This window comes from Psittacula echo, assembly GCF_963264785.1.
Source record: "Psittacula echo genome assembly, chromosome: 24".
In the NCBI taxonomy this organism is placed as follows: domain Eukaryota; kingdom Metazoa; phylum Chordata; class Aves; order Psittaciformes; family Psittacidae; genus Psittacula; species Psittacula echo.
Window position 1 is genome coordinate 1,816,839 of NC_137759.1, and position 18,481 is coordinate 1,835,319.

The 18,481-nt window shown below is 63.6% G+C and overlaps 4 protein-coding genes across 5 annotated transcripts; 2 read left to right on the forward strand and 2 right to left on the reverse strand.

Moving 5' to 3' along the window:
• Positions 1–1,180: 1,180 nt before the first annotated feature.
• ABHD8 (abhydrolase domain containing 8) lies at positions 1,181–3,206 on the forward strand (the record flags this gene model as incomplete). The annotated part of the gene is made up of 4 exons (XM_080634292.1): positions 1,181–1,929; positions 2,484–2,654; positions 2,755–2,971; positions 3,057–3,206. The coding sequence occupies exons 1-4, from the start codon at positions 1,184–1,186 to the stop codon at positions 3,204–3,206; spliced, it is 1,284 nt and encodes a 427-aa protein (XP_080490418.1). The 5' UTR covers positions 1,181–1,183.
• Positions 3,207–5,168: 1,962 nt separating this feature from the next.
• ANKLE1 (ankyrin repeat and LEM domain containing 1) lies at positions 5,169–8,423 on the reverse strand (the record flags this gene model as incomplete). Its single annotated transcript, XM_080634139.1, has 7 exons — positions 5,169–5,188; positions 5,266–5,427; positions 5,744–5,873; positions 5,959–6,118; positions 6,218–6,380; positions 6,497–8,167; positions 8,267–8,423. The coding sequence occupies 7 exons, from the start codon at positions 8,421–8,423 to the stop codon at positions 5,169–5,171; spliced, it is 2,463 nt and encodes an 820-aa protein (XP_080490265.1).
• A 924-nt stretch (positions 8,424–9,347) lies between these two features.
• On the reverse strand, positions 9,348–11,655 carry BABAM1 (BRISC and BRCA1 A complex member 1). Of its 2 annotated transcripts, none has more exons than XM_080633901.1 (9): positions 11,631–11,655; positions 11,101–11,416; positions 10,952–11,010; positions 10,734–10,854; positions 10,579–10,657; positions 10,183–10,207; positions 9,856–9,985; positions 9,674–9,757; positions 9,348–9,602 (listed from the first exon to the last, which is right to left on the reverse strand). In XM_080633901.1, exons 2-9 carry the CDS (start codon positions 11,395–11,397, stop codon positions 9,402–9,404), a joined length of 996 nt encoding a protein of 331 aa, XP_080490027.1. In that variant the 5' UTR covers positions 11,398–11,416; positions 11,631–11,655; the 3' UTR covers positions 9,348–9,401. The 2 variants fall into 2 exon arrangements, with proteins under 2 accessions (XP_080490027.1, XP_080490026.1); XM_080633900.1 differs by having other exon boundaries at positions 9,674–9,760.
• Positions 11,656–12,843: 1,188 nt separating this feature from the next.
• On the forward strand, positions 12,844–18,060 carry USHBP1 (USH1 protein network component harmonin binding protein 1; the record flags this gene model as incomplete). The annotated part of the gene is made up of 14 exons (XM_080634140.1): positions 12,844–13,067; positions 13,147–13,220; positions 13,310–13,443; positions 13,518–13,730; positions 13,809–13,910; positions 14,204–14,310; positions 14,382–14,522; positions 14,607–14,689; positions 15,085–15,217; positions 15,311–15,548; positions 16,060–16,242; positions 16,330–16,421; positions 16,499–16,621; positions 17,889–18,060. The coding sequence occupies 14 exons, from the start codon at positions 12,844–12,846 to the stop codon at positions 18,058–18,060; spliced, it is 2,019 nt and encodes a 672-aa protein (XP_080490266.1).
• Between the last annotated feature and the right edge of the window lie 421 nt (positions 18,061–18,481).

An 18,481-nucleotide genomic window follows, 5' to 3' on the forward strand; every position in this document is an offset into this window, starting at 1 on the left:
TTGCCTTCTCCTTCCCTCCTGCAGGAGCAGTAGGGAGAGCCCCTGTGCTCAGTGCCTGCTGTGCTTCTGTGCCCATCAGCATCAATAATTCACCCTGTTTAGCTTCAGCAATACTAATCCCCCATCACACTGCCAGCCAGGGGGGCACAGACTCCCCGGTCCTCTCCAGAGCCACCCCAGTGCCACCAGCTTTTCCTACCCTGTATCTGCCTTTGCTCTGGGCTGTGCTCAGTGGTCTCGGCATCCAGAGCCCTTCTTCTAAATCCACCTGAGCGCATCTGGAAGAGCACATGTCAGGGAAGGAGCCTTGGGGACAGCAATGACAGTGCCATGTCCCCCCATCACGTAGGGTGCTGGGTCACTCCCAGTTCTCTCATTGTGTTCTTTCCAGATGTGGTTTGTGGAACGATTTTAATGAAAATCTTCATCTCCCATCCCTGTAATTCCATCTCCCACTGTTTGTGGTGGTGGTTACACTCAAGATACAGATAGAGAGATATATTTAATTGGGATAAAGAATGCAGTTTCATCACTGGATCCTTCCTGAGCTCCACAGTTGGTGCCAGAAATAGCATCTTCATTCCAAACAGGCTTTTCTTTGCGTGTTCCTTCCCTCATTTGGAGCAGATCCCTTCTTGGAGGCCCACAGGACACTGCATGGGTTGGAGTTCATCTCTGCAGGGCCCGTGTGTGTCAAACCAGCTCAGTGACAGGGACATGGCCCAGGCAGAGCTGGACATGGAGGCAGTGCTGGTTCCGTCTGTGATCTGAGACTGAAGCACGTTTGGAGGTGGCTGAGGGCTGTGGATTTGGGGAGCACCACATTCACCCCCCAGCTTATCCCTGAAGGCACATCCTGCCCTCACTTATGGCTTTGCCCATGGCTGGCAGCAGAGCAGGCAGGGACAAGGCTGTCCCGAGTTCCCTGTGCCACAGCCAGGACCTCCAGCAGTTCCCCAGCTGGCACAGGATGCCCAAAGAAGTGGTAAATGCCCCATCCCTGGCAGTGTTCAAGGCCATGTTGGACGGGGCTTGGAGCAATCTACTCTAGTGGAAGGTGACCTTGCCCATGGCAGAGGGTTGGAACTGGATGATCTTAAAGTCCTTTCCAAACCAAACCATTCCATGATTCTATTAACCTGCCTCCTCCTTCCCCCCTCTTGCCTTCACTGCAGGGAGCATAATGCTGAACAGCATCACCGATGGGCTCCTGTGCTGCCTGATGGGCAAGACAACCAACGCTGTGGGGCCACTGGACAGCGTTGAGTCCAGCAACGGCTACAGCTTCATGGAGGTGAAACCAGGGAGGATCCTGCGAGTGAGGCACAGCGCACCCCCCCGCCCGGCCCCGGAGGGTGCTGAGGAGCCACAGCACCCGCGGGGTACAGTGCACTGCAAGCGCAGGATCACAGTGTACCGCAACGGGCAGCTGGTGATCGAGAACCTGGGCGATGCTGTCCGCTCCGAGATCCTGCACTGCCACAGCGGCTCCGGGGAGCCCAACAGCACCGTGGAGCTGGAGCTGTCAGATGTGGCCGGGCACACTTCCGCACAGGGTCCTGCCGGCACACCAGGATGTGCCACGCGGGAAGCGGCTGCCGTGCCTGGGAAGCGGCGGAAGCGGAAGCCCAAGAAAGTCATCACCATCGACTGCAAGAAGCAGATCACGAGCTGCAAAGGGACACACAGCGACGTGGTCCTGTTCTTCATCCATGGCGTGGGGGGCTCGCTGGACATCTGGAAAGAGCAGCTGGACTTCTTTGCCAAGCTGGGCTATGAAGTGGTGGCTCCCGACCTGGCTGGCCATGGCTGCAGCTCCGCGCCCCAGATTGCCGCAGCGTACACCTTCTATGCACTGGCCGAGGACATGAGGGCCGTGTTCAAGCGCTACGCCAAGAAGAGGAACATCTTAATAGGACACTCATATGGGTAAGGGACCAGGGGGGTCCCAGGAGGGGTGGATTCGTCCCCCCACCTTGTCCTCTCCTTGGTAGCAAGCACCCACCAGAGCCTGCACTTTAAGGAGAAGCAGACGAGGGCTGTAGGGTTATCCCTTAGTTCTGATCTCCCGCATCTTGGTGTGTGTCTCTGGGTGCAGCTAATCCCAGAGCACGGCCTATAAATAGAGTAAGCCCAAGCAAGTCAATTAGATGGAGACTAAGCTGTGCAGAAAGCAGAGCTTGGAGGAAAGAGAACTGGAGCCAGGCTCCAGCAGGATTAGATCGGAAGGACAAGGCTGGTCCAGGCTGGTGAGCACCCAAATGGGTCCTAGCCCCCTGCTGTGGTTGTGCTCAGCCCCTCTGCCCAGGCACTGCAGGGCACCAGCTGTGAGGTTTGACTGGGGTTACCCTGCCCCAGAGAGGTGCCCCCACAGGTCAAACAGGAGGAGCTCTGGCCATGGATCCTTGGGATCAGCCTTGGGATGCGGCATCCTTGATGCCATGGGGTCAGAGCATGGTCCCCATGTCTGTTTCTCCTCACAGGGTGTCCTTCTGCACCTTCCTTGCCCACGAGTACCCAGACCTGGTCCATAAGGTGATCATGATCAACGGAGGAGGCCCAACAGCACTGGAGCCCAGTCTCTGCTCCATCTTCAACATGCCCACCTGCGTGCTGCACTGCCTGTCCCCGTGCCTGGCCTGGAGCTTCCTCAAGTGAGTGTCCATCCCGTGCCCTGCCAGCAGCGTTCCCCATCCTTCCATCCCCCCGGTGCCGCTGGATTAACCCTCTGCCCATGCTGGCTCCATCCCACAGGGCTGGCTTTGCTCGCCAGGGTGCCAAAGAGAAGCAGCTGCTGAAGGAAGGCAATGCCTTCAACGTGTCCTCCTTCGTGCTGCGTGCCATGATGAGCGGGCAGTACTGGCCCGAGGGGGACGAGGTTTACCATGCAGAGCTGGCTGTGCCTGTGCTCCTGGTCCATGGCATGCACGACAAGTTCGTCCCCGTGGAGGAGGACCAGCGAATGGCTGAGGTATGGGACGGAGCTGGGCTGGGTGAGGGTTCTGCAATGGAGAGGGCTCATCCCAGGACTGACACCCACCGCTATGTTCTTGCAGATCCTGCTCATTGCCTTCCTGAAGGTGATCGATGAGGGCAGCCACATGGTGATGATGGAGTGTCCCGAGACAGTAAACACGCTGCTCCACGAGTTCGTCCTGTGGGAGCCCGAGACACCAGCAGGGGACGGGCAAGGGGAGAATAAATAAGGCAGCAGGACATGGTGACCGGGCTGCTCCCATGGGAGAGATATTTCAGAGTGGAGCAGAGGCCGCCCTCGCTGGGAGCTCAGCCCCTTCTCTTTCCCGGCCATGGCGGAAGCTGGTGGTGGAGCACGGAGGCTCCCCTGGGCACAGGGCCGACAGCAGGATCACGGCAAGACCTGGTCCCCATCTCTTTGGGGACAGCACGGCAGCTGCTGGAGCGACTTCATCCTCTTACTTTGTAGTATTCTTTTCCCCCGGGGACAGAGAGGAGGCAACTGTGGGGAGACTGCTCCCACTGCAGCAAAATGGGAAGAACTGGGAACGTTCCTCCAGGAAGAGGGTATCAGCTCCGGCTGCAGGAGCTGAGCTGGCATTGCTTTGAGGAGAAGCCAGAAGCTCCTTGGCCTTCAGAGGCTTACTGCTATGGTGGCCAGCAGCTCCTGCCTGTATAGCCAGGAGGTGAGGATGAGGAGGTGACCTGCTCCTGTGGGCACAGAAGGACCGTCAGCTCCCGCTGCAGTGGGACTGGCATGGCTGTGGTGGGGAGGACAACACCAACCCGGAGCTCTTCCGCTGTCCCCGTCCCTGCAGTCACGTCCCCAACCACCATCGCTTTATGTGCCGCAGCGTCGGCTTCTGCTCCCTCCCGCTGCTGCATCCTCGAGGTGTCAGAGCCATCAACACGCAGCAACTCCCACAGCTCCGCTCGCCCTTCCCAGCTTCCAGCTCCTCCATGACTCCAGGACTCACCACCTGCTCCTGACCCCATTCCCACCAGGATAACACCCATCCCTCGCTGCACTGGCGGAGCAGCAATACACCATCCCGTTGCTGCTCTCTCTGGCCTTGCCAGTGACTGGATCCATGGGGTCCTGGAGCAACACAGCAGCGCTGGAGCAAACCACAACCTCCTGATGGCAACGGACACCAGGTTGTTACCTGCTGACCCTGTTCTGTACATAACCCACTGACCCAGCAGCTACTCCCCTCTGCGCTTCGCATTCCACTGCCAGGAGCCAGGCAGGACCCAGAAGGTACATGAGAAGTGTTGAGGGGGACCCGGGCACTGCCATAGGGATGCACTGGGGTGTGGGAGCCAGAGCAAGCCAGGGGGATGCTACAGCCTTCCCAAAGAGCTTCTTCCTGCTTTGCTTCCCTCTTATTTCCCCCCATCTAAACCAAAGAAACAACCGAGCCCATGGAAACCTCACCCTTGCCCCATATCCCACCCAACCCCTCCTCACCCCAATGGGGCTGACACCACACCAAGGCAACCAGCTTGGCTCCAGGGGCTCCTGGCTGGGCCCTGAGTCAGTGCAGGACCCATCGACATCGCAGCTTCCCCATGGCTGAGTCCAGCTTTGTCCACAGACTGAGTAATGAAGAAGAAGAAGGGCCCTTTGGAGCCAGCCTGGGAGTGAGCCTGTGTGCCGGGTGTCCCCAGCAGCCCCTGCCCTGACCACAACCTGTCTCATAATGAGAATTTTAACGCCCCTGGGTTCAGATGGTTTCCATGAGCCCCTCCCCCGCCGCACCCTTCCCATGCCATCCTGGCCAGGGGACCCCACACAGCACCCTAGGGTTTGCAATGAGGGCACCCAGAAACACCACTGTAGCCCAAAACATGGCTTTGCCCCAACTGTGACACCCCCCAGGCAGCTCCTGGTGTCCAGCTCCAGACCACAGCTCCTCAAGGTCCACTGGTCATGGAGCCTGTGTCCTTGTAGCCACATTGCTCATGCTGAGGCCAAGGCAAACCGCGCACCCCGAGCCTGCTGCCACGCTAGTGCCATTCCCCCCAGTAAAGCTGTGTTCTATTCTGTGTCTGAGTCCATGGGGAAGGGATGTGCCAGGCACAGGGGAGAGGCCTGGGAAGGCAGGAACCACAGGGACCTTGGACTTCGTAGCCAAAATAAAAGACCTGCAGTGATTTATTTATCCCCTTGGAGAGAAAGAGAGAAACTCTCACCAGTGCTCACGACTTCCTGTGACAGGGCAAGAGGGGAGGTGCAGGCACAGGCTACCCCCCCAAGCACAGCATCACAGGGTGCTCAGCACCCACCCTGGATGTCCACTGGCCGGAGCTGCCGCTCGCCCTCGGCGAGGAAGATGCTCATGGCCCTGTGCAGCATGTGAACACCAAGGCGCTGACGCCGCGCCGCCGGCCAGTGTGCCACCGCACCATAGCACAGCCCCTTCCTCTGGTTGGTGATGGTCTGCAGCCCTGTGGGGACACGGTCACCACCCACTGACCCAGCCCCCTGCCCCCACCAGCACCCACTGACACAGCCCCCTGCTTCCCACAGCACCCACAGGGATGGAGGCAACCCCATGGATCCTCCCCACCAGCAGCTTCTCCCCCAGGAGACAGGTTTTGAGGGGTTCTGTCCAGCCCCTGCACTGGCAACTGGGGACCACAAAGTCCCAAGTGCCTCGGGGTGGGCTGCATCCCCTGGGTGGGAGAGGGGGATGCAGGGAGTCAGGGTGGTGGCAGAGCTGATGCTGGGGCCCTGTGGCAGCACCTGGCCCCACTCACCCACCCAGAGCCTCCACCAAGCAGCCTTCCCGTGTGTACGCCTCCGCTGGGACCGTGCTCTGGAAGCAGTGCACAGAGACCACCCCGTGTCCGCTCGCCCAGATCTCCAGGATGCGCCGCACCTTGGGACAGCCCTGCGGGACAACAGGCACCGTCACCACAGTCCCCAAACCCCCTGTGGCCATCCCTGTGGCCCCAAACCCCAACAGCACATCCCACCTTCTGCGTGCCAGCATGGTGCTGGCCCAGCGCCTCAGTGAGGTGGCAGTAGGGCCGCGTGCGTGTCCCCTTGCCCACATAGAAGATGGCCTGGACAAAGGTCCTGAAGCACTCAGCCAGGCTCAGGCGGTGCGAGCGGAGCGGCAGGTTCTGGGTGGTCCTAGGGGTGCAAACCCCCAGCTTTGGGCTCGACGCCTCTCAGGGGTCCCTGCTGGAACCTCCAACACTGGGGACAGGCGGGGCAGCAGCATGGCCCTACCTGGGGTCGAGGAGGAGGTAGTTGAAGCTGGACTTGACCAGCCCTCCCCTCCAGTGCCGGCTCCGGTCGGGGCGGTCGAACTCCTGCCTCAGCACCAGCTCGTCCTGGGCGCAGTCAGGGATGAGGCCACTCTGCAGCGCGGCCTCCAGCTCTGGGCTGTGCCCTGGAGCAGCCCCAATGGCACAGGGAGCACCGTCAGCCCTAGTGGTACTGGGAGCACAGGCAGCCCCACACCAGCCCACAGGGACCAGCCAGGCCATGGGGGACCCCGGCACTCACCCGCTGGCCTGTTCCGGGCTGTCCTCAGTAGCTCCTCCAGCCGCCGCAGGTAGAGCTGCCTGGTGAGCGCCGTGATGGGCCCTGGCTCGTCCCCCAGCGCCCGCAGCCGCCGGCGCAGGCCTTCATCCGAGAGGGGCTGCAGCGGTGCCGTGTCCTCATGGCCAGGGCTGTGGCGCTCGGGGGGTGCCCGGTCCCGCTCCTCGCACTCGAGGTGCTCTTGGGTGCTGGGGGGCATGGCTGGGGCCCGCGGTGCCAGGAGGCGGCAGAAGCGCCTGTGGAGCCACAGGGGCTGCGGTGCCCCCAAGGGCAAAGGGTCCTGGCACACAGAGCAACCCTCCAGCACCTTGAAGGTGGCACAGGGGGAGCCCTGAGCATCTGCTGGGGGGCACTGAGAGTCCCCAGGGACCAGCAGCACCGTGGGGCTGGAGCCTTGGGAGCCCTGAGCATCTGATGGGGGGGCCTGGGGGTGCCCATGGTCCCTAGGGACCAGCAGCACCGTGGGGCTGGAGCCTTGGGAGCCCTGAGCATCTGATGGGGGGGCCTGGGGGGGCCCATGGTCCCCAGGGACCAGCAGCACCGTGGGGCTGGAGCCAGGGGAGCTGCTGGGGGCTCTGGGGAGAAGCACAGTGTCACCCAAAGAGCCTGTCTCCTCTCTGTCCCCACTGCATACATCTGTGCCCTGCGAGGTGACACAGCGCCCGGAGGTGGTAGCAGGATTCCTGGGGACACCCCGGGGTGCTCTGACCCTGGGGGGCCTCCGTGGCATCTCCAATGTGTCATCGAAAAGGGAGGAGGGAAAGGAGGCACCGAAGCGCTCTGCAGAGGCCAGGAGGCGGCTCCGGGTCCTGGGGGTGACATGCTGGTACATGGGGGGCTCCTGCAGGATGACAACCCCAGTGACAAGCCTGGGAAGAGGCCCTGGGGTGGAGGGGGGGGATCCCTGGAGGCTGCACCCCTGGAGCTGGGTGAGGAGCTCCCCTACATCAGCCGTGTCCGAAGCATCCTCACAGCAAGCGGCTGCCCTCGAGGCTCCCCCGAAACCTCCACCCTCCACCCGCTCTGGGGTTGGGGGGGTGCCGGGGGGGGGCAGCTCCGTGGCACCAGCTCCGTTTGGGGAAGGGGCTTCACCCAGCTCCAGCTCCATGGAGCAGCAGCACCGAGCCCCCAGGGTCTCCAGGGCACTAACGAAGCACTCGCTGTCACTGCTGCTGTCCCCAGGGCTGCCACCGTGCCCGGGAGCCTCAGGGAGTGCCCCGTGTTTCCCCAAGACCCTGCTGCAACGCTGGGGCTGGCGCAGGGACCCACCAGGACCAGACACCTGCGGGGGAGAGGGACTGGGGACAACCCGAGTGCAGGGCTGGGGGACAACCTGGGGGGTACCCCCTGAACCTCCCACCATGGTCCTGCTCCGGGGTCCCTCCCTGAGCTCATCCCCATCGGAGAGCAGCGTGCTGGAAGCGAGGGGATGCGGGGACACAGCTGAGCCCCCGGGGTCCCCCTGGGGCCATGGGGCAAGGGAGGGGATGGAGAGGGATGGGAGGGGCCCCCTCAAACCACTGCAGCCCCCTGGCTCCTGCAGCAGGGACCCGGCTTCGGGGAGCGCAGCGCAGATGCTGCCTTCGGTGGCATCCTCAGTCAGGAAGGACAGGGAGCGCCGGGCCCCCCCTGGGTCTAGGAACAGAGATAGGGGTCAGTGCCCACCTCAGGCTGGGGGGGGGAGACCTGGATAAGCCCCCCAGCACCAGCCAAGGGGCGCCCCGGGGTCCTCACCCTCTGCAGGAGACCATCCCCAGGCGCGCTGTGAGCCCCAGTCCCGCAGGAGCCACACTCCGTGTCTCCGCTCCCGGTCCATGGCTCGTTTCCCATCCTGCAGGGCGGGGACATGGCTGTCACCAGCACCGTTGCCAGGGCTACCAAAGGGTTGCATGGCCGCAGCGGGGCCAGGCGGGCACCCACCCCATGATGACAAGCTCCCAGCACAGGCAGCAGCTCCAAGGTGCAGGAGCAACCCGAGATCCTGACTCCTGGGAAGCCCGAGTTACTTCCGGCCCAGCTCAGGGGGTGCTCGGGGTCATGGTCGGTGGCTCAGCCCCACATCATCACCTCCCATGTCCCCTAGGGGGCCCCGCAGCGCGCGGACACCCCTGTGCCACCACGCTCCCCCGCTCCCCGCACCCTCCCTAGTGCCGGCACCGGAGCGGACCCCCCCGCACCCCGGGTCAGTGCATGCAGGGGTACCCCGGAGCTGCAGCACATGCAACGTGTCCCCTTCCCGGTGTAACGCCGGGGCTGCAGAGATCGCGCACACCTCACGCACCCCCCACTCCCGGTGTCGTGTCGTGTCGTGTCGTGTCGTGTCGTGTCCCGTCCCGTCCCGTCCCGTCCCGTCCCGCTCCTCCTACTGCTCACGCAGCCCCGCAGCGCTCATGCAGCGCACGCGCAGGAACCCCACCCGTTCGAACGCCCCGCGCGCAGGCGCTCTGCCCTCTCATTGGCTGGCGAGCGCAGTGGAAAGCGGGGAAGGGTGGGACTAAAGCTCCCAGTGCTCCCAGTGACCGGAGCAGTGCTCCCAGTGTCGAACACCCCGTCCATCCACTGCCACCCAGAAACTGCACCAGCGCTCCCAGTGCCCGGCACTGGCACCGCCCAGCGGGTCCCAACAGCCACACCATCACTGCCCAGTATCCCCCAGCAACCGCACTGCCCCTCGAGGTCCCCACACAAGCACCACCAGCCACAACCTCCCCCCCAAATCCCCACACCCGGGGGTGACACCAACCTCCTGTCCCCCAGTTCCCAACCCCGGCGCAGGAGCCCCAGCATCAGCACAACACGAGTCAGGAATCGCCCCTTCTCTTTCCCCCAGCACCATTCCCGTGCTGGTACCCCCCCGGTTCCCCCCAACTCAGACGGTGGCCTCGATCTCCGGGGGCTCATCCTCCTCCAGCAGCCCGTAGGCTGCGTGTGTCTGGAAGGGGCGCTGCAGCGGATGCGCCAGCAGCTTGGCCATGCAGTTGTGCAGCTCCACGGCAGGCCCTGACAGCAACACCTCGTACTTGTAGTTGGTGCCTTTGGTGTCCAGGCTGCTGAAGAAACTGTACATCTCCTGGGGAGGGGACACAGAGCGGGTGAGATGTCCCCTGCCGTGGTGGAGAGGGTGCCCCAGCCCGCATTTACCTTCCAGCTCGCCTCATCATCCTTCTCCTCCACCCCGTTGTGGATGTAGACAATGTCAAAAAAGAAGTAGGGACACTGCAGCATCTTCTGCAGGGTGAGAAGCCGGGAATGGCTCTTCCACACATCGGGATGGACCTGGAGCTGCCAAGCTCACCCGGAGTGGGAACAAGGTGAGGATCTACCTTCATGTGCTCTGACATGGAGAACTGGGGCTGGCAGCCTGGGCGGCCAAACACCAGGATGGTCCGGACCACGTAAGGTGGAGGGATGGTCTGAACGTTCTCCGTCACCGGCAGCTCAATCTTCTGCTGGCTGCAGCAGGAGGATGGAGGTGGCTCAGAGATGCCTGTACCAACACCTCAGGGACCATCCCTGCCTCCTTAAAACAACACCCCAACAGCTCCAGGCTGGGGCTGGGGAAGCAGCACCCCCCCCAGGAGCTCTTTGGGGTGATGTTCTTATAGCCAAGCAGAAGACTGGGGATCCCGACCCCCCGCAGCTGTACTCACATCAGGTTGAAGAGTCCTTCCAGATCTGCAGCCCCAGGTAAGGACAGATCCCGGCACCCAGACCCTTGCCCACCCCAGGGACCTCCTGCACCCTCTATGGCAGGAGGCGATGGCACTGGGCACCCTGGATGGACCAGGGTGGGGAGAAAACACCAATAAGTGAGTGTTTGGTGGGTCTGGAGGCTCCGCTGTTAAACTGGGTCTTGGTTTGACCCTGCAGCTTCACCCGCTCACTCAGCTGTCAGGATGCCAGTGAGCTGCTGCCACCTGCAGGCAACGGGCTTGGAGGGTCCTCACTTAGGCCCAAGTGACCCCATTTTGCAACCAAAGGACCCCATTTGCACCCTTGCAGGGTCCTGGCCCCTCCCCGTCCCAGCCCCATAGGTGGTGGGATACTGAAGGACTTGCAGACGACAGTCTCCAGGTCATAGAGGCAGCTGCAGACCTCGCGGGGGTCCGAGGTGAACCCTGAGAGCTGAGAGGAACCAGAGTGAGGGGCTGAGGAGCCATCCCCATCCCCATCCCATCCATCCCATCCCATCCCCACTCACCCACGTGGCATCGTTGTTCACCACCACCAGCGCGAACTCGTGGCACTTGTCAATCTTGTGCTTCGTCCTCACGAACATCTCAATCATCTTCTGGGAGATGTTCAGTGCATTGGTCTTGGACCTGACGCCGGGCCAGAGCTCAGCGAGGACCCCTTGGTCCCCACGCCAGGATGAGGGTCCCTTTGCCAGCCCGACCAGGAGCATCCCCCAACACTCACCCATTAAAGGACTCCAGCTTGGGTAGCGCCATCTCCTCCGCCAGATCCAAGCAGATGATCTATGTGGGACAGCATCATGGCTGAGCCCCCCCTCCCGCAGCCCCTTACCGCGGCGGCAGGGCTGCTCCGAACCCCCTGCACGCACTCACCACCTTCTCGGGGCAGTTCACACGCGGGGTCTTGACCTGCACCTCGGTGTGCGCGGCGGGGCCGGGCCAGGCGGTGCCGTGGGGCGCTGTGGCCGTGCCCTGGGGGCTGCCGTCGGTGCTGGCCGCCTCCCCCTCGCCCTCGCTGCGGTTGCCGACGCTGGTCTGGGCGCTCAGCGCTCGGTCCTCGGCACCCTCCGGATTCGAGCGGGTTCGGGGCCGCGGCTCCGGTGCCTTCTCCTCCTCCTCCTCGGCGGCGCTGCCCGGCTCCGACGTGTCCATCCCGCAGCCGCGCTCCATCAGGGAGCGATGCTGGTGCCTGGGGGGGTTTCGGTGCTGATGGGGCCTTCCCCACACCCCGGCTTTGGGCACCCCCTGCCCCAGACCCCCCCCGCTCCCTGAACCCTTCCTATGCACCCCCGGACCATGGACCCCCTTTCCCACGCACCTCCCCCGCCCCGCGCATCCCGTTCCACGCAATGCCCACCCCCAGCAACCGCCCCCCCTCGCTGCACCCCTCGGCGCGCGCTCACCCGCGCTCGGCCTCACGAACCCCGCCCCGCCCCGCCCGGAAGCGGATTCACGCGGGGGCTGCTGGGAATTGTAGTTCGGGGGGAGGTGTCCCCGCCGGGCACCGCAAACACCCGCGGACCCCAAATAGCCACGGACCCTTCCTGCACCCATGTACCCCCTGCACCCCACATACCCATGTACCCCCTGCACCCCACATACCCATGTACCCCCTGCACCCGTGTGCTGCCCCCTGCACCCCAAATACCCATGTACCTCCTGCACCCGTGTACTGCCCCCTGTGCCCCAAATACCCCTGTACCCCCTGCACCCGTGTACTGCCCCCTGTGCCCCAAATACCCACGTACCCCCCTGCACCCCAAATACCCATGTACCCTCTGCACCCCAAATGCCGATGTACCCCCTGCACCCCAATACCCATGTACCCCCTGTACCCCAAATACCCATGTACTCCCTGCACCCGTGTGCTGCCCCTGCACCCCAAATATTCATTTACCCACCTGGACCCCAAATACCCCTGCAGCACCCCTTTGCACCCCAAACACCACCCTGCAGCACTTACACACCCTCACACTGCCCACAGCACTCCTTAGCTGGGTCCCCCCTGGCCCTGCACACTCTAGCACCCTACACAACACCTTCCAGCACCCCGCATGCTCACGCACCCCTCTGCACCCTCAGATGTCCCCCTAAAACTCCAAGGAGTGCTCAAGGACACAAAGCTGGGTGCTTCCTGCTGCCTGGGTGCCATGGGGAGGGTGCAATGTGGGGCTGGGGTGCCGTGGGGCAGAGCAGTGAGAACAGTGCTGAGGGGCAGAGCCCCCCAAGACGGCTCCAGCATGGTCATGGGGCAGCGCAACAGTTAAGTGCAGGAGGCTGCACCGGGGCTTCGAGGAAGAGGAAATCTCAGCAGGAACAAGGACAGGGAAAGGCCCAGGGCAGGGGCCAGAGGCGCAGCCAGGAGGTGCCGGGAGACTCGAGTGGGGCCCTGGGACGAGCCCTGGCCAGGGGCGCTGCTGGCACAGGCAGGAGGCAGCTGAGATGGAGAAGGCAAGTGGGGTGTCCCATGGGATGGGCACTGTCTGGGGCTTGCTCCTGCATGGCTGGGGCTTCCTCATGCCCCCCACGGGTGTCCCTTGTCCATGGGTGTCCCTGGTCATGGCAAATCCTGGTGGGCACCAGTCCCTTCAAGCCCTGGTGCCAGCTGGGGCCTGGATGGATGGATGGATGGATGGATGGACGGACGGATGGAAACTCCTGCAGCCCCCACATCCTGCAGAGAGAGAAGAGGAAGAGGAGGACAAAAAGGACGAGGATGGTGAGAACACAGTGGAGGACATCAAGGGCATCCTGCACTATGAGGAGCACATCACTGGGCTGCTGGCCACGGTGGCCCAGCTGCACCAGAGAGCAGAGCAGCTCCAGTGCCGCACCAGCAGGTACCAGAATGCTGTGGCCATGGGGCACTGGGACGTGGCACTGCCCTGGTGCATCCCACTTCTGCTCTTCACCCTGCAGGGAGGATGAGGAGGGCTGGGAGGGCACCACCAGCACTGCCAGCCCACAGCAACACCGGCCCGACAGCGCTCTCGGTACTGCCACGGGTCTGGGAGGTGAGTGCACTGTGTGTGCCACGCTGTGCCATGCTGCAAAGACCTCACCCTGTACTCCCTCTCCCCAGCCCACAGCCCCGACCTCTTTGCGGACCTGCAGCACGTCGTGAGCTCGCTGGAACGCGCCGTCTTCTCCCGGCACCGGCACCAGCACGCACCGGTGTGGCCTATGCCCAGCAAGGAGTGGGCACAAGCAGCCAAGGTGAGCCACAGCAGCATGGTCAGCCCAGACGCCAAGTGGATGGGCATTGGTTGATCGGCTCCCTATATCCCCAGAGCCTAGAGGAGCTGAACCGGAGCCCGGGATGGGCCGGGTGGGCAACGGGACGGGCTCTGGAGGAGGGAGCGGCAGAGGAGGCGGCGGTGGCGGCAGCGGCATCGAGGAACGCGGCTCTGCGGGCAGCCCTGGGACACCGCGAAGAGGAGCTGAGCCGGGCCACGGCGGCTCTGCGGGCACTGCGGGGGGAGCGCGACCGGCTGCAGCTCAAGGTGGGCGCCGTGGGCACCGCGAGGGCGGGGGCAATGCCCTGGGTCAGCCCCCAGGGCTCAGCCCGGTGCGTGGCGCAGGTCCGCGGTTTGCGGGATGCTCTGTCCAGGCTGGAGGAGCCGAGGGGCTCCGCGAGTGACACCGCCGGGCTCGGCAGCCCCCCGGTGCACAGGGAGCCCCAGGTGAGTGCACGGTGGAGCCTGCCCCGGTGCCGCGCTCTGCTTGTCCCGGTGCCTGCCCCGGTGCCAGTCCCGATGCCAGGCTCTGCCTGCCCCGGTGCCAGTCCCGATGCCAGGCTCTGCCTGCCCCGGTGCCTGGCTCTGCCTGTCCCGGTGCCTGTCCCGGTGCCTGTCTCGGTGCCTGTTCCGGTGCCGCGCTCTGTCTGTCCCGGTGCCTGGCTCTGCCTGTCCCGGTGCCAGGGTCTGCCTGTCCCGGTGCCTGTCCCGGTGCAGGGCTCTGCCTGTCCCCTCTGCAGGACTTGCCTCAGTGCAGTGAGGATGCTCAGCCCCGCAGCCCCCTCTCCCCCCAACCCTCGGAGGGTCCCAGCCAAGAGCAGGAGGAGCAGGTGCAGCAGCTACAGGGGTGAGTGTGTTCCCCCCCTCCTCACTGGTGGGGAAACCGAAGCACGGACCGCGGTTAACGGTGAGTGCCAGGTCCCTGGCGAGGCTGCACGAGGTGAACCGGGAGCTGGCGGCCGCGCTGCAGGATTGCAAGAGCGACGCGGAGCGGCTCAGCATGGTGCTGGGGCAGCACGAGTCCTGCAGCACCGCGCTGCGCCTGGCCCTGCGCTGCAGGTGGGGACACGGGGACACGGCGGGAACACGGGGACACGGCGGGGACACAGCCCGCGGTGCCACACTGAGCCCCTCTCCCTGCAGCGAGCGCTGCGGGGGGGCCTACGCCGCTCTCCTTGACCTGACGTGGGCAAAGGTGCGCCGGGAGGAGGATGGGGCGCAGGGGGGTGAGTGACAACTGGGGGGCTGCAGGGTTGGGGGGAGCTGGGGAGTTCATGGGGAGGATGGTGGGGGAATGTGTGAGGGACACTGGGGAATGTCGGGGGATGAAGACGGGATGTGGGAGGGATGCAGCAGGGATGCACAAGGGATGCTGGAGGGTGTCAGGAGGATACTGGGGGGATGCGCAGGTGATGCAGGGAGATACCGAGGGGGAATGTAGAGGGATGTTTAGGAGATGCAGGGAGATATTAAGCAGATGCACGGAAGTTGTTCAGAGGATGCTGGGCAGATGCATGTGGTTATCAGGGGGATGCAGGATCGATGCTAGGGGACCCCAGTCCCCAGCACAGTCCCCGTGGGCATATATGAGGGAATTGACTACTGCCTGTCTCATGCCTAGGAGCCATGGGGCAACAGAGTCCGGGGCATGGATGGGGGTCCAGCCCCACATCAACCGAGGGGCCACAGCTCCAGGGCCGAGCAGAGCCGGATGGGCAGGAGAGTGGGGACAGCAGCTCCACGGCGCTGCAGAGGTACCAGGATGAGAGCGGAGCACAATGCTGGCCTGTGCCCAGGGTGGCGCCGTGTCCCCTGTGCCGCCCCAAACCCGCACCCTCATCCCGCAGCACCCCAGCACAGCGCGGGACGGAGGAGGGGGCCCTGCGCGAGCACATCCGCCGGCTGCGCGCGGAGCAGGCAGCCGTGGAGGCTTCTCTGCAGGACCCCCCAGCACCCAGCAGCACCCACCGCAGCGAGGACACCCGGGCCCGCGCCGAGCGGGTGCTGCAGGAAGCCCGGGCTCAGCTGCCCGGCTGGAGACGGCCAGAGAAAGCGGAGCTGCTGCAGGAGCTGGCGATGGTCAAGGTCGGATGTTGTGGAGCTGAGCAAGGGTCTCTACCCAGCTCTCTGCAGAGAAGGCTGCGTGGAGACCTCAGAGCAGCTTCCAGTATCTGAAGGGGGCTACAATGATATGAGAGAGGGACTTTTCATCTGGGACTGTAGTGATAGGGCAAGGGGTGATAGGTTTAAACTTAAACAGGGGAAGTTCAGGTTGGAGATAAGGCAGAAGTTTTTCCCTGTGAGGGTGCTGAGGCACTGGCACAGGGTGCCCAGAGAAGTGGTAAATGCTCCATCCCTGGCAGTGTTCAAGGCCAGGTTGGGCAGGTTGGGTGATATAGTCTAGTGTAAGACATCCCTGACCACAGTAGCAGGTTGGAACTGGATGATCTTAAGGTCTTTTCCAACCCAAACCATTCCATGATTCTATGATCTGAGCCATAGAGCTGGGAGAAGTGCAGGGGGTGATGCACAGCAAGAGGGAAGAGAGCAGTGCCTCAGTTTCTCCATCCTGGTGATGATGCTGCTGCCCTTCCAGGAGGCCATGGCTGACTTGAAGATGCGGTTGCAGCTGGTGGAGAGGGAGAAGCGAGGTCTGGAGGTGCTGGCAGCTGCGCAGGGCCCGCGGGAGGCTGCGTTGCGCCTGGTTCTCCAGCACCTGCAGTGGGAGAAGGATGAGGGGTTTGGCCACCCCCCCAGCAGCTCCAGCAGCAGCAAGGAGGTGAGGATTGCTCCCACCTCCCTATGGGGACCTTCCCCAGGGGCTGGAGGTCTCCCCAGGGATGAGACCCACATCTGGCTTCTCCAGGATGCCCAAAGTGTCCGGGTGGGAGCAGCGGCTCCCCAGCACCCTCCGGGCCCGGCGAGGATGGGTGAAGAGCTGCTGCATACCCTGACTCGGTAAGAACCCTCCCTGGCCATGCCATGGTGAGCCATGCCAGGCTCAGGGACATTCCAGACATGGGGATGTCCCCCAGGACAGAGGAGCTGCGCGCCCGGGCCCAGGCCCTGGTGCGTGCCCTGGAGGAGAGCAGCACCATCAGCCGTGCACAGCAGGCACAGTGTGTCACTATCACCGCAGACTTCTTCCATGCTCACAGGTAGGCACAAGGCTCCTTCACCAGGCACGTGCTGGGTGCAACATCACCTCGTACACCCCTAAGTGCCTTCCTGCATGTCCTGGTTTCACATCACCCCCTGCTTGCTCCAGATCCCTTCTTGCACATTCACAGTGTGTGGTTCCTATCTCCACAATCCCTTCTTCCTGCACCCCATAAAAGCGCAGTCCCTTCTTTCACCCCCTAAAAACTCTATCCTATATTGCATATCCCCAATGGGTGGTCTTTCCCTGCACACCGCCAAATGTGTGATCCCTTCTTGCGCACCCCAAAAGCACAGTCCCACCTTGCACATCCCAAAACCACAGTCCCATATTGCACACCCCCAAAGCATGATCCCATCTTGCACATCCCTGATACCCAGTCCCTTCCTGCACTCACTCCAAAAGCACAGTCCCACTTTGCACACCCCAAACCATGGTCCCATGTTGCACATCCAGTCCTTTGCACACCTTAGAAACACGGCCCCACCTTTCACTCCACTAGTGCATCATCCCCTCCTGCACACCCCAAGAGCTCTGTCCCTTCCTGCACACCATAAACCCAGGTCCCCCAATCACAGTCCCCTTGGTGCGGTGCTGAGCATGGTGCGGTGCAGTGCGGTGGCGGTGCGGTGCTCTGTGGTGCTGAGTGCGGTGCAGTGCTCGGTGCAGTGCTCAGTGCAGTGCTGAATGCGGTGCAGTGCTCGGTGCAGTGCTCAGTGCAGTGCTGAATGCGGTGCAGTGCTCAGTGCAGTGCTGAGTGCGGTGCAGTGCTTGGTGCAGTGCTGAGTGCGGTGCTGAATGCAGTGCAGTGCTGGGTGCAGTGCTGAGTGCGGTGCTGAGTGCTCGGTGCAGTGCTGAATGCGGTGCAGTGCTCGGTGCAGTGCTCAGTGCGGTGCTGAATGCGGTGCAGTGCTCGGTGCAGTGCTCAGTGCAGTGCTGAATGCGGTGCAGTGCTCGGTGCAGTGCTGAATGCGGTGCAGTGCTCGGTGCAGTGCTCAGTGCGGTGCTGAATGCGGTGCAGTGCTCAGTGCAGTGCTCGGTGCAGTGCTGAATGCGGTGCAGCGCTCAGTGCAGTGCTCGGTGCAGTGCTGAATGTGGTGCAGCGCTCGGTGCAGTGATCGGTGCAGTGCTGAATGCGGTGCAGTGCTCGGTGCAGTGCTCAGTGCGGTGCTGAGTGCCGTGAGATGTTCGGTGCGGCGCCTGGTGCGGTGCTGAGCGCTGCGCAGTGCCCAGCGCGGTGCTGAGCGCGGTGCCGCTGCCCTCAGCGCGCTGGCCCTGGCGTACCGCGGAGCCCGGCGGAAGCAGGCGGCTCAGCTGCGGCGGCTGGAGGGGCAGGCGGGGGCCCTGCGCAGGCAGCACGCCCGGCAGACGCAGGCGCTCACCCGCAGGCTGCACAGCCTGGAGCAGGGCACGGCCGGCAGCGAGACCTGCATCTAGAGACCCCCAGGGGCCCCCCCGTGCCGGCAGGACCCCGCTGTTTCCCCAGGGAGAATAAAGCACTGATGCTCACGGTTCAACCGTCCCCACCGTGGTGCAGGGTTTGGGGGGTTTTGCGTTTGGAGGGGCTCAGGCAGCCGGATTCGGAGCTCAGCTCACCCCGGGAACAAAGGGCCACCACCACGCCCCCCCCCCCCCCGCGCTGTCCCCGCTGCTCCCGGCGCAGATGAAGCCATTTCGTTATCCCTGACGTGAGATCAAAGGTGACGGCAGTGGCCGTGGCGGCGGGGCCATGCATATTCAGGAGGGAAGAGGAGCAGTGACCCCTCGCCAGGGCATCCTCACCCCGATGGGGGTGGGCGGCAGTGGGGTTGAGTCCAGCAGCCAGAACCCTGGACCACTGAGGGTTTGGATAGAGGAG